Below are 14459 nucleotides of genomic sequence, written 5' to 3' on the forward strand. Positions count from 1 at the left end.
GCTGTCAGCATGACAAGGTGCTGGTGGGGTGCCAAAGATGCCAAAGAGATACAGGCTGCACGATTGGCATTTTGAATCCTCTACTAAATATCCCCTGCTATCAGTGACAGGCCTCAACAGGAGAGTAGGCTTTTAATGGCCGTAGTGACACATCTCGGGAAAAAATTCCACAACAGGTGACACGGGGAGCGCTGCGGGTGGCTCCTGAGCACGCTGTCATTTCACAGTGCTTTCTCTTTGCACACGGATCACAGGATACCATCACTACTCAAATATAGATGTGTTAAAAATGTGTTAGGCTAAAAAAAAAAAAAACTGCATGAATCAAATCATGTTCTTATACTTATTAATGTAAATGGACTGTTTTTATACAGCGCTTGTCTAGTCTCAACAACTACTCAAAGCACTTTTACATAGTACAGGAACTCATATTCACACACTGTGGCCGAGGCTGCCGTACAAGGTGCCACCTGCTCATCAGATAAACACACACACACATTTACACTCTGATGCACAGCATCGGGGGCAACTCGGGGTTCAGTGTCTTGCCCAAGGACACTTTGACATGGGACTGCAAGGCCAAGGATCAAACCACCAACTTTCCAAATGGCAGGCGACTGCTCTACCACTGAGCCACAGCCGGAATATTGCGTTCCTCAGCCAAGAATTGTACTTTTTATTTAAAAAAAAAAGTCTGCATGAAAACGTACTTACATTTTACAATAACTTAATATCAAATGGAGAAGCGGATTTCTCTTTGCTTATGTTGTTAGCATATACCAAACAATAATTTCAGCTCTAAAAGCAGTTTACCCCTGTATCCATTTGGTTAATAGATCCATTAAGCAGCATGGCGTGAGTGGAGTGCGGCTGATGTGTGGAGTGCAGGATGACGTGTTAATTCTGGGTAATTTATTACCCTGGGTGTCGCCAGGCAAGGAGCTCCTGACAGATCCTGTCTCACTGGGATCGTCCACAGCCAGCCAGGCTTCTATGGGCATCGCCTGCTTAGCAGGGACTCCAGCAGTCGCTGCTCACATACGCTGATGCAAGTATGATGTAAAACCCTTAGTGCAGGAAAACAACAGCAAGGATGCACAGAGTGTGGCATTATATCAGACTGGCAGTCTTTGAAGGAAGGAGGCTAAAAGCACACCTGTGGAGAGGGAGAGGGTAATCAAATTTCCCACCCAGTGTTATGGGCACTTGCTGGCTCTCATATGGTTTTTATTTATGGAAGTATCCTTTTCTGTCTAGAGCCGGGCCCTGATTAGATCATGGATGCTGATTGTGGCCTAGAGCTGTGGTGATCAATCCTAATTTACTTGGAGAATTAAATTTATACATTGGAGGATGCAGTGCCCTGCCCTGATAGATGAAAGGGCATTTCCCTCTTATGCGTCAACAATCAAGCTGACAGGGTAAGAAAAAAGACAACAACATATATCTTTGATTTTGTGTTGTTGCATGTATTCATAACCTGCAACATGGGACTTTCCATGGGGAACAGAAGCTGCATTAAAGACTGACAAGCGAAAGCCTGAAAACTAAATTGCACAGGCGTTTGTGCATAAGCCTCTGCACCGTCTAATGTTCAGCCATTGGGATCGGAGAGGGCAGACCTCTAGTTCCTTAGAGGCAGAGGAAGGGGATTGTGCAGGTCAACACAGCACTGCCAGGCTAGCCGTCAGCCATTTCATGTCATAATCAGTTAGGGGAAAATCAGCATACACCAACTCTCAGTGCCCCAGGAAAATCCTCTCAGGATTCTTGTCTGTACTGTAGCACTGAAAGGATGGCAGAATTATTTTCATTCTTCGTTCTCGTTCTTTTTTTTTTTTTTTTTTTTTGTGATGTTGTGATGCTCTGTTTTCAGCTCTGGAAAACAAGCATTGTGTGTTTACAGTAGGCCACTGCAGCAGCCACGCCTTCCAGGCATAGCATCTTTATAGCCGGAGCTGTCATCCAGTTGATGATGAAGCTACAGAGTGATTAGCCCCACCCAGACGCTGCTGAGATGGGAGATGTGGGAGGTGTGTGGTTGTCAAAGCAGGGTTTGCGGAGATGACTCAGTTAGGCACTTAGAGTAAGATCATTACCATGCAGGAACCCTCCGTCTATAGCTTTGCTGTGTGTGCTTTTTTTTTTACGGTTGATATTGAACAGCCTCTGGTTTTATTGTCTCTAACAACAGAGTTGTGCTTGCTGCTTGTTGTGCATTGGGTTATCACATGGTGCTCATGTTCACATCGTCTCAAGCCCGCCATGTTAGCTGATTCATTTCACTAAGCCCAGCTAGGATCCATATTATTGCTGTTTTGGGGAAACATAATTAGTCCAGTCTATGTGGTTGATTGACGCTTTTACTTGAAACTAATACAGCGCTTCCCCGCTGTTTGGTAGTTTACTTTGATTGGGGGTGGGGGGGGGATCTCATTTGTTGGTATATATATGCCTACTGTGTAAGTCATTGTACTAGGGCTGCAACTAACGATTATTGTCATTGTTGTTTAATCTGTTGATTATTTTTCTTGATTAATCGATTAGTGGTTTGGTCTAGGAAATCTCAGAAAATGTCGATCAATGCTTCCAAAAGCCCCAAATGACGTCCTCAAATGTCTTGTTTTTGTCTACAACTCAAAATTTTCACATTTAAAATGCTGGAATCTGAGAATTTTTACCTTTTCGTTTTCATAAAAAATTACTTTTTACCGATTAATCGATTATCAAAATAGTTGGCTATTAATTTAATAGTTGACAACTAATCGATGCATCTTTGCAGCTCTACATTGTACTGTACTGTGTTTCCTGCAGCGTAGATCAGTTCCCACACTGTGACTTGATGAACAGCAAAAGCCACGCTTTTGAAATTTTTATTTAGTTACTATATATGATATGAAAAATCCAGCAAGGATATATAAGGAAAGTAAATTTGAAAAGAAAGAGCTAGTTCTCTTCATCGCTAGGAACCCCTGCCTATGACAGTGGTGATTGATGATTGGAAGACCTTACTTAGGCTGTGATCTTTGCAGTGCGCTTCCTTACTCCGGGCCAACACGAGTAGCGTATCATGAGAAAATCTCAGGACCACCATTGTAAGTGACTTGTAATTGGTATCCGGCAGTGCAACAGTACTATCTCACAGTCTCTGGGCACACAGTTGCTACGTTTTGCCCTTCATAACCTGGAGGATGTGGAACGCGGGCGGATTTCCACTGGGCAGCTTGACGGTGGGCTTCATGGAAGTCTGCGACTGTGGTCACACTTTAAAGGAAAGCTTTTATTAAGTGATCTGATCAAGAGTGGTCGGCTTTATAAATACCGGTGGGACTAGTATTACACCTGCAAGGCTTTGGGGACACATTTCACGTTGAATATGTTGGAGCTACTTTTGGAGGAATTCAGTTGTGCACTATGAATACAAACTTCATCTGTTGTCAGTTCTTTTTGGCCTACAGAAATGGAAGTGATTTGCATGGTTGTTTGCATATTGCAAGCGAAATCCAAACACAAGTGTTCACTTGGGACACATTTGAGACCAATTCTGATGCCCTGAGTCAACTGAAATCTGGCGTGACTCAGTCTTGACACAGTCTGGATTTGCTGTGCCGTACATGTATGTGTGATTGGGTGAAGCTTTTTAGTTTTTTCCTGTCTCATGTAAGCATGTGTGCAGGACAGTGATTGACACCGTCTCTATTTGGATGGGTCACTTATTTATTTCCATCTTTCTTTGAACAGATGTTTGTTTCCTAAATGCTTAATAAGTAAAAACTTGCATTCAAGCAGAATTAGTGGAATTTATGCCTACATCCCTGTGTTACTCTGCTGAACATTACTCACTCACCATGTTTGGATCTAATAAACTGCAGGATCATTAAGGTGTGATAACATCAGTGACTCATTTTGTGAATATTGGATTTTCCAAGAAACTGCAGACATTTCATTTTAGTATTTAAATATAATGGCAATAGCATGGGAGTTACCTGCTTTAATTTGTGTACCTTCAGTACTGTTCAGTGTGTTTTAAATTACCTAGGTAGCCTTCTCTCAGGGTTGAATGGAAAACAAATAATGTGCTGGGGATAAAAACAATAAACATAAGCTTTTATCTCATTTTGCATCCTCTGTTAAGTGGCGACATAAATTGCATGAATACTTGAGGCCAATGCAAAGCAGGTCCGTACAATGCAGCCAGTTATGTTATAACAAGACCAAGGCAAGTGTTATTTAATAAAGCCGTTGGCCCAAGAAGCACTAGAATTTTAGAAGCTAGAAATGGAAGGGGCAACATTACATTAAAATACAATGTGCATCAAAAATCCATGATGCACACTTGGTGCTATCATGAAGATTTGTCTGTGCAAAATTACAATTCAAAATGTAAGCTACTGTAAGAAAAAAGATATCTATAAAAAAAAAGTGATTTTGTGGTGTGGGTTTACATCCATTCAAAAACGTTGAGACAAAGGAAAGCACAAGCCACACTGGTTTGAGCTGACTAACCTGCCAGCAGGACAATTTAGCAAAATAAATGAATCATTTTAACTGTTACTACTAGCTATAATGTGTTTGTCTACAGTAAGACAGTGATGGTATTTGACCAGTTACCAAAATTGAATAGTTCCCAAATGGAGCTCCTAACTTGATCTAATGTACAACAGCAATATTGCTCATTTTTTCAGTGATGATCAAAAGCAAAATGAGAGCAGCTCTCAGCTAAAGCAGTCAAAAAACTAAAAAACATGAATTAACTGTCTCTGCTAACATATGCTCAGATGGCCAAGTCATACATTTAGAAATGTAATCAGCTGTTCCTAGCCACTGTTGCCAAATAGCAGAGGACCTCCAGTATAACTCCCAGAAAGCTTACAGTGTCAACTGGAATATGTCTGTTGAATGTCTGGCTGTTAGCTAGAGGAGTGTGTGGTCCAATCACGGCTGGAGGAGACTGCTAGCTAATCTTGGAGGTAAACATGAAGTTATGTGAACGAGTGCAAAACCATGTACATGTGCTGTCACCACAGGCGATCTTAATAATATTTGATTGTGTCTGTTTTTGTCCTCAACATTAAGTTTTGGGTGTTTTATATATATATATATATATATATATTGTCATTTTTACCTCAAGCACTTACTAGCGATACAGAGATATGTGTCTCTGTTATTTGCTGCCTCCACCCCAAATACAGTGGAGGTAAATGGAATTCTGTTTGTGGACCTGTCCGTGTGACGGACCTTGCTGTCAGCAGTATTCAGGAAACCAAGTAGTTCCAATGAAAACTGTTGACACCAAGGTCTGACCATTATTCAGATAAATTGCATTCTGGGAAGATGTTGCTGTTCATTTTCTTAAACTGTGAGCACCAGAAACTAAATTCCGTTCTGCTCCATTGTATTAAAGTGTGTAGGAATTTCTCCCATCTAGCGGTGAAATTGTATTTTGCATTCAAACGAATAGTGCTCTCTAGCGCCTCGCTTTTTCAAATGCGTGTTGCAACTACGGTAGCCGTTATGTACCGAAAAGCTATGACAACGCATCTTCCAATTTTCACTTTTTTGGAGTCCTTCTCCTGTGGCTCAGCATAATTACAGTGCCTTGCGAAAGTATTCGGCCCCCTTGAACTTTTCGACCTTTTGCCACATTTCAGGCCTCAAACATAAAGATATAAAACTGTAATTTTTTGTGAAGAATCAACAACAAGTGGGACACAATCATGAAGTGGAACGAAATTTATTGGATATTTCAAACCTTTTAAACAAATAAAAAACTGAAATATTGGGCGTGCAAAATTATTCAGCCCCCTTTAAGTTAATACTTTGTAGCGCCACCTTTTGCTGCGATTACAGCTGTAAGTGGCTTGGGGTATGTCTCTATCAGTTTTGCACATCGAGACTGACATTTTTGCCCATTCCTCCTTGCAAAACAGCTCGAGCTCAGTGAGGTTGGATGGAGAGCGTTTGTGAACAGCAGTTTTCAGTTCTTTCCACAGATTCTCGATTGGATTCAGGTCTGGACTTTGACTTGGCCATTCTAACACCTGGATATGTTTATTTGTGAACCATTCCATTGTAGATTTTGCTTTAGGTTTTGGATCATTGTCTTGTTGGAAGACAAATCTCCGTCCCAGTCTCAGGTCTTTTGCAGACTCAATCAGGTTTTCTTCCAGAATGGTCCTGTATTTGGCTCCATCCATCTTCCCATCAATTTTAACCATCTTCCCTGTCCCTGCTGAAGAAAAGCAGGCCCAAACCATGATGCTGCCACCACCATGTTTGACAGTGGGGATGGTGTGTTCAGGGTGATGAGCTGTGTTGCTTTTACGCCAAACATAACGTTTTGCATTGTTGCCAAAAGTTCGATTTTGGTTTCATCTGACCACAGCACCTTCTTCCACATGTTTGGTGTGTCTCCCAGGTGGCTTTTGGCAAACTTTAAACGACACTTTTTATGGATATCTTTAAGAAATGGCTTTCTTCTTGCCACTCTTCCATAAAGGCCAGATTTGTGAAGTATACGACTGATTGTTGTCCTATGGACAGAGCTCTCCCACCTCAGCTGTAGATCTCTGCAGTTCATCCAGAGTGATCATGGGCCTCTTGGCTGCATCTCTGATCAGTCTTCTCATTGTATGAGCTGAAAGTTTAGAGGGACGGCCGGGTCTTCGTGGATTTGTAGTGGTCTGATACTCCTTCCATTTCAATATTATCGCTTGCACAGTGCTCCTTGGGATGTTTAAAGCTTGGGAAATCTTTTTGTATCCAAATCCGGCTTTAAACTTCTCCACAACAGTATCTCGGACCTGCCTGGTGTGTTCCTTGTTCTTCATGATTCTCTCTGCGCTTTACACGGACCTCTGAGACTATCACAGAGCAGGTGCATTTATACGGAGACTTGATTACACACAGCTGGATTCTATTTATCATCATTAGTCATTTAGGTCAACATTGGATCATTCAGAGATCCTCACTGAACTTCTGGAGAGGTTTGCTGCACTGAAAGTAAAGGGGCTGAATAATTTTGCACGCCCACTTTTTCAGTTTTTTATTTGTTAAAAAAGTTTGAAATAGCCAATGAATTTCGTTCCACTTCATAATTGGGACCCACTTGTTGTTGATTCTTCACAAAAAATTACAGTTTTATATCTTTATGTTTGAGGCCTGAAATGTGGCAAAAGGTCGAAACGTTCAAGGGGGCCGAATACTTTCGCAAGGCACTGTATGATCCTCCATTATGAACTAAAGTGTAGCGCAGGCTTTCAAATTTGCCGGGGCGGTGACAAGCGCCTCTCACTGGTCTCCTTCTCCGTTTCAGCTGGTTTCAGTCACGTGACGCCGGCTCTGAATGAAAACGCGTTGTGGATTAGCTAGACAGGTAGGCTAGTGCTTTATGTCCCTCTCAGCAATTATAGTTTTTCACAACGGAGAAACGACATGGAAGCCTCTTTGGACTTGCCCGTCCAATGTAAATACAGATTAGAAAGTCTTCGCACGAGAATAGGTCAGATCATTGCCAGAGATAATTCTACACCAATGGGGACATATGACATTGATTTTAGCTAATAAAATACTTAAAACACTACACAGTGTACCTTTTAAGTCTCAATGGCAGATTGTGTTTTTGTAATTCCAGTGAACCAATCCTCAGGGCTCGGGAACAAACGTAAAATATTTTTGTTGAGAGCATCATTTATTTGCAGCATTTCAGTCCCATAGACCGTCCTCAGGCTACTGCTGCACAACTCCAACATTTGTAATAGCAAGTTTGATAGAAGCAAGTTTACAGTAAGTTGATTTTTGCTTAGCTGGTATTAGATTTGGTTTCCCCGCAGGCCAAACTATAAATCAAACTCAGGTCTAGCCTTTGCAGGATAATGAGCATTATTCGGAGTAATGAGAGACAGGTCACCACTAGGTGACCCCTGCACTCCCCAGCCATGCTTGGGAACAGAGGCACTTCAGCCGAGTGGAGAGGTCCTATTTTCAACCTGCATGAACCTCGCTTTCATTTGTTGTCTCAGTTGTTCCTCACTCAGTATTAAAGTTAGCATTATCCAGAGTCCAGATTTTTCTCATTTCCATCAGTTCAGTTTTGGATTCAATTTCTCACATGCTAACCTTTTTAGACACCTATACTGCAGTTGCGAGCCGGCAAGGCACACAAATGTATTTCATTGTGCTTAAGCATTGATGTTGATAAGTGGACATTTCATCCTGACGTGCTAACATTTAGCCGTTTATTTGGCCAAGGTCAGGGACGTACATCAATGCAGAAAGTGAATAAATAGACTGCTTCTCCTTGTTATTTACCAGGCGAGTTTAAAGGCATTATTCCATTGCCTGCGCCCTCTGTCAGGACCAAACCTTGAATTGCTTACAGTGATTAGTAGCAGGGAGCGTGCTGCAGCAGCAGTCCCAGGCTACTTTTGTTCATGTTAAGGCTTTTACGCATTCTGTTTTATTCGCTGGCGGGGCTCGCTTTTGATCCCGGAAGGAGGTGGCTGCTGTGCTGATCTCCCCTCCCCTCCCCAGCCTGCGTTCAGCACCACATAATTCAGATCTGTTTGGCAAGCTATTCAGCCCCCACTACCCAAGTCTTTTTTTCCTCTATTGAAAACACACCTTTCTGTTGACCGAGGAGGCTTTTCTATAGAGCCCAGGCATGTGAAAGATTTCCAGAAAAGAAGTAAGTGGTGCCTGTATGGAGCTCTCCTTGCTCTCAATGGACCCTGTAGACAATGTTGTTGATATCTGCCCAAATTTCTTTTGCTTCTGTGTGTAGATGTTTGTTTTGCAGTGTTGTGAGCTAACTGTCACTAATCCTTTCACTACGTGACCAGCTTAGATAACAAAAAACAGATTGGATTTATTATGTGATATTAACATACATGCCTATTCACATAAATGGTATATCAACATTTTTGTTTGGTTTCCTTGAACCAAAATGCTACAGTCCTCCATATATATGTCGTTTGTCTGAAAATGTCATCACTCATCAGTAACACATTACGTCTCAATCTTAGTGATGGTAATTATTAATAATACTAAGTAATTAGGTGATTTCACAGACAAGTAATCTGTAATCATTTTAAATTATACTCCAAGGAATTTGCCAAACATTGTGCATGCGTGTTACTTTTCTTTCTTAAGAATGTTAGCGTTTAGTTTTAGATTTTGCATGGACAATCTATGAGGTGTAAAGAGCAGCAAGCGGTTAATTATCATGGAAAACAGGGTTGTGTGCAGAGAGAAGGCTAGATTTATATGCAGCAGCACTGAATAGCAATTCTCAGCACACTGCTAATTGTTTGATGGATAGTACAGAGCCATTTGCATTTATATTGTACCCCAAATGCCTCCCACGTATTTAGATCCCATATTTAACTAGCTCCTGACACCGGAGCAATGGTCACAACGATCTGCCCAGCAAAAGCCTCGACGAGTGTTTTAACAGGGGCTTCTGTAACCTGCCGTTCACACTGCGGGGGTGGGCGGGGGTTGTTTTATAGGTTGGTAAGCACTGGTGCTACAGAGGTTGAAAGTTTTGTAGCACAGGCGACAAAATTGAAGCGCGAGTATAAAAGTATCAAATCAGTCTATTGTAGTTTGAGACTGTTATAGGTTCTGTGTCGGGGGAGTTTAAAAATTCATTGTCCATGACCTTTCAAATTAATATTGTACTGAAAAAAAATGTAGACATTGTCTTAAATATCTAAGAATATAATATATTATTAGTCATGCACATAGCATGGACGGGGAAGTAGCGGTGCTGAGGGGGTGCAGCAGAGAGAGAGACTTTAATCATGAAGCTGATTGTTGCTGTACAATTCTTGGGTTTATATGAACTACACTGCAGTGCAGACTGAAGTGACCGCTGACTCATATGAGCAAGTCCAACACGGGGTGGATGCACATCGGCTGGTCCGCGTCATATATGTCTGGTGTATGAAATGGCTGTATCTTCACTGCTCTGCATTATAATAAACACATCTGTCGCTCGCATCCAGGCGCCGTCTCACCGTCGCACAATAGACTACAAGAACCAAGTAGAATAGCGATGTGCTATCGATTTACGATTTTAACCCTCACCTTACACACTGTTGTCTCACAGCACAAAGCTGTATCGCACGGGTAGGGCTGGGCAATATATCGATATTATATCGATATCGTGATATGAGACTACATATCGTCTTAGATTTTGGATATCGTAATATCGTGATATGTCACAAGTGTTGTCTTTTCCTGGTTTTAATGGTTGCATTACAGTAAAGTGAAGTGTTTTTTTTAACTTACCAGACAGTTCTAGCTTTTCTATTATTTGCCTTTACCCACTTAGTTATTATATACACATTAATGATGATTATTTATCAAAAATCGCATTGTGAAAATATTTTTTTGTAAGCACCAATTGTCAACCCTACAATATCGCAATATCGATATCGAGGTATTTGGTCAACAATATCGTGATATTAGATTTTTTCCATATTGCCCAGCTCTACTCTGGGAACTCATAATGGGTACACGTTTACACGTATGTGTATGTGGTTGATGGCTGAGGTTGTTACTTTCCTTTGGCTACCGGCAGCAGTTTTACGATTTTCACTGCAGCAGAATAAGCTCTGCTTTCTGTCTGCTATATTCAACTGGTTTTAATCTTTCATCATAGGCGGTGAACTCATACACACAGCAGTAAACTGTCAGTACCAGACAGACAGTTACTGATCATATGCTCTCTGTAGAAATCTGATTCGTACGTTTTATGGTATTCTGTGTGTACTGTACATCCACTTTTCTGTCAATTGAAACCATTGTTGATTTAACTTTTTCTCGATCAGCTCAAATGGTCAGGAACTTATCTGTGATGACTTGTCCAGAACATTAATTGGCTTAACATGATTTGCTCTTAGTTGATTGATGCACCATTGAAACCTTGCAAAGTGCAGAATAGGTCAGATGGTAGCTTCTACCACGGCCAACGGTTCTCAGGTGATTCACACTGGCTGTGTTGTTCATCCTGTTTTTCATTTAGTTTGAGTCTGCAGTCGCTGCCTCCACATACACTTTTCGACAAGCATCTCATGCAACATCACTGTATCTGTTGACTCCAATTGACACAATTCATTTTTCACTGCTCCCTGCGACACCTTCTCTGCAGAACCACGTAATTACTCTGCTTACAGCTGCTATACATTTGCGTTACAACCACAGACGAACCTGACTCTACCCTTGCCAATTGTAGACAATGCAATTGAAAAATGTGTGCGCTTGTTCTAAAGGGGAAAGCAGACCATCCATCATTTCATTTGTCTATCCAGAGAGACCTCAATTGATTTTGGATCATTGCATAGATATGCAGTTAACTTCTTTTTGGCACTGCTCACGCTCTGCAGCCTTAGAGGAACTTTGTCTTTGAAATAAAAGCACATGATTGTTATCATCGTTTCAATCCATGGCGTGGTCATTTTTCACAGGTCTTTGTAAATAACTTCTCAAACTGAGTCTTTGTGAATGTACCCTCATTAACCTTCTCCTTCAGTGTTTCATGCTACTCCTTCAATTCCTTGTGTCTTACCGTGAGATGATAATTACACTTGGTCCTAATATCAATTAAATAGTCCTCTTATCACTTCTTACTGTTGAAACATCTTGGTTAAATGAAACCTTCTGTTATTATCTTCACATAACCGGTACGTTAAAATAATACAACGGTGGCATTTTCTCTGTTTTGGATCCTTGTTACAGGATTTAGACCTAGACAGATGAACAAGAACAACAGCTTTGCTCTCTGGCGCTGAAACACAATGATAATGCCAGATGAAGCCTATTTATGAAGAACAACGCTGTTTAGTTTTACAGTTTGCTTTGTTTTCAAAGGAATTCTGACAGCTGCACCTAAAGTGGATATGTTTTCGAGGACATCTTTGCATCCCATATCATCTGTCAGCGGGTATGGCCTGTTGCTTTTTTGAAAGACTCCTCTGGGTTTCCCATGGTCTCAAAGGTACATCTCGTTGCATACCAGCCGATTAATAATGAGGAGGAAGGGCTGTGCAGAAGGGAGATGGCCAGAGCCCTGAGCCCAGCTCTTTGGAAACAAAAACAATGCACTTTACAGAACATTCTTGAAACTTTAGAAAGCTGCTTCTTGCCACTCTCTTGCATTTGCATAGTATCAAGGATCTTGAGCAAAAAAAGGTAAAAAATTAGCAACCCATGCAAGCGGTATCTGAAATCTTGGGAGCAGCTGAAGTGCTCTTGCGGCAGCAGAGTGGGAGCATTTCACCCCCACCCCACCCCACCCTCCCATGTGGCTGAGGTCCTGCTATTGAGGCCCCAAGTCATTAATCACCAGGATCTTTTCAGCTGTCAATACATACAAAAGAAACCCCCAAACCCAACAATGCTGTCTTCAATAAAACGTTTCTTTGTTTTGTTTTTAAGTTGGCGCAAATATAGTTCACAAGGGATTATTGTTTATTGTTGATCTCATACAGTATTCATAAAGAGCTTATCTTGTGGGAAAATCCTTGTCTGAAGAACACAGGCATATTGTCAGTAAAAACTCACAGATTTGACAGGAGTAGTTTTGATCTCTTTCTGGATGAGCTGTGTTCTCTTATCCAGTGACTTACATGCCATTTTTGCTTATGGTGAAAAACACATTCAAGTGTGGGAGCAAGTAGTATAGAAATAGAATCCTGCAGCATGAATGATAAGGTATCAACTCTTTTCAGATATTTAATTATGGATATATTATCATGACATTGGATTTGGAAGAAGCAGGACAATATATTATATTGCTGAAATATCTGGCTCACTAATTCCCTATGTTCTTTAATTGAGCTTCAAAGTAAACAGTGACCAAGCCTTTAATCAAGTTATTATCCACATTGACATTTGTTAATCCAGCTCAATATCTTCAAACCACGTGTTCTCTTAGGAAGAGCTGTTTGCCAGGCATCGTCAGTTAACTACTGTTATATTACACATTCATTTATATTAGTTGCACTGATAGCACAGATAATCCACACACTTAGATCTATGCAGTGTTTCACTTTGATCAGATCACCTTCATCAGAGCGTTTGGTCTGTTAGACCGTAAGCTAAAAAATTAAACAGAAACACGGCAGAGATCTAAGTGTGCGGATATCTCTTCTTTCAGTTTGGACTCATTGATGCTTCCAGCGCCTTAGCTAAGAGTAAGCCGGGTGGGGCGGTGGTCATCCTGCAATATCATGTAACACTGAAACAATAAGCTCTCCATTCATTTCTTCCCCGTTTTACCTTTTTAAATGAGAGAATTAGTAGGCCTATTGTATTTCAGCATATTAAAATCATTTTCAAAGTATGTTTCTTTAGTTCACTTCTACATTTTGTCCTTCGAGGCCAGAAAGTAAAATAGCTGAATGCTAAAATCCCCTCTCTCTATTGATCTTGTACTCTGTGTGCTATTTGACAGTTGTGGTTTTATGTTTCAGATTTTAATCATCTCTGCTGGTTCGGCGTAGTCCTAGATTTGTTTGGCTCCTCCATTTTCAACTGGTGATGATTTGTAACTTATGGAAGGACACCTGCCACTTTTACAAATGCTGGAGGCCCAGAATTTCTATACGCCACATAAAATTGAATATTTGTGGGAGACTTGCACCGTAAACTTTATAGCTGCAAGATTTGTGGTGCCATATTTTATTAAATCTAATCCTGGTGGTTCTTGGTGCTCTCCCTGTCTTTGCTGAGCCATGCATACACTGCTGCTGGTTGGAAACATGCAGTTGCATTTTATTTATTCCCACAGTTACTTGATAGTGTCTGTGTGTGTGTGTGTGTGTGTGTGTGTGTGTGTGTGTGTGTGTGTGTGTGTGTGTGTGTGTGTGTGTGTGTGTGTGTGTGTGTGTGTGTGTGTGTGTGTGTGTGTGGTGAATCAATGAATTCTACTTGAAAATGATCAATTGTTTTCAACATTAACTAGCATTATACCTCTTACAAATCATAGTTAATCATGGTTGCAAGTGATTATATGTTGAAATGATGTATTTTGAAAGGATTACATTTAAAAAATCAACAGTGCTGTCATATTTTTGCACATTTTCGTACAACAAATATTCTAAATTTCTTTTGGCTGTGTTTTTCTTTTTGCAGAATCACTCAAACTGAACTGGCAGTGTAACCCACATTTAATGTTGACAATAGTGCGGAGGCAGCCATGGAAGTGAAGGAACGTAGACCCTACCGCTCACTCACTGCCCGGCAGGACACCGAGCGCCGTTACACCAGCTCCTCTGCAGACAGCGAGGACGGCAAACCCAACCCCAAATCCTACAGCTCCAGTGAAACCCTCAAGGCCTTCGACCATGACTCGAGGATGGCCTACGGGACCCGCGTCAAGGAAATGGTTCATCACGAAGTGGACGAGTTCAACCGGCAAGGTTGGCCTCAGCTGTGCCAATATTATGAAATCC

The 14459-nt window shown here is 41.2% G+C and overlaps 1 protein-coding gene across 1 annotated transcript in view; it reads left to right on the plus strand.

The window, feature by feature from the left end:
- Window positions 1-14459, plus strand: part of tenm4 (teneurin transmembrane protein 4) — a 226404-nt gene that overhangs the window by 62991 nt on the left and 148954 nt on the right. The window contains 1 exon segment of the mRNA XM_039778870.1: window positions 14140-14426. Within this exon segment, the coding sequence (XP_039634804.1) occupies window positions 14204-14426 (223 nt within the window). The 5' untranslated portion in view covers window positions 14140-14203.

Source organism: Perca fluviatilis, chromosome 2 (genome assembly GCF_010015445.1).
Source record: "Perca fluviatilis chromosome 2, GENO_Pfluv_1.0, whole genome shotgun sequence".
Lineage (NCBI taxonomy): Eukaryota > Metazoa > Chordata > Actinopteri > Perciformes > Percidae > Perca > Perca fluviatilis.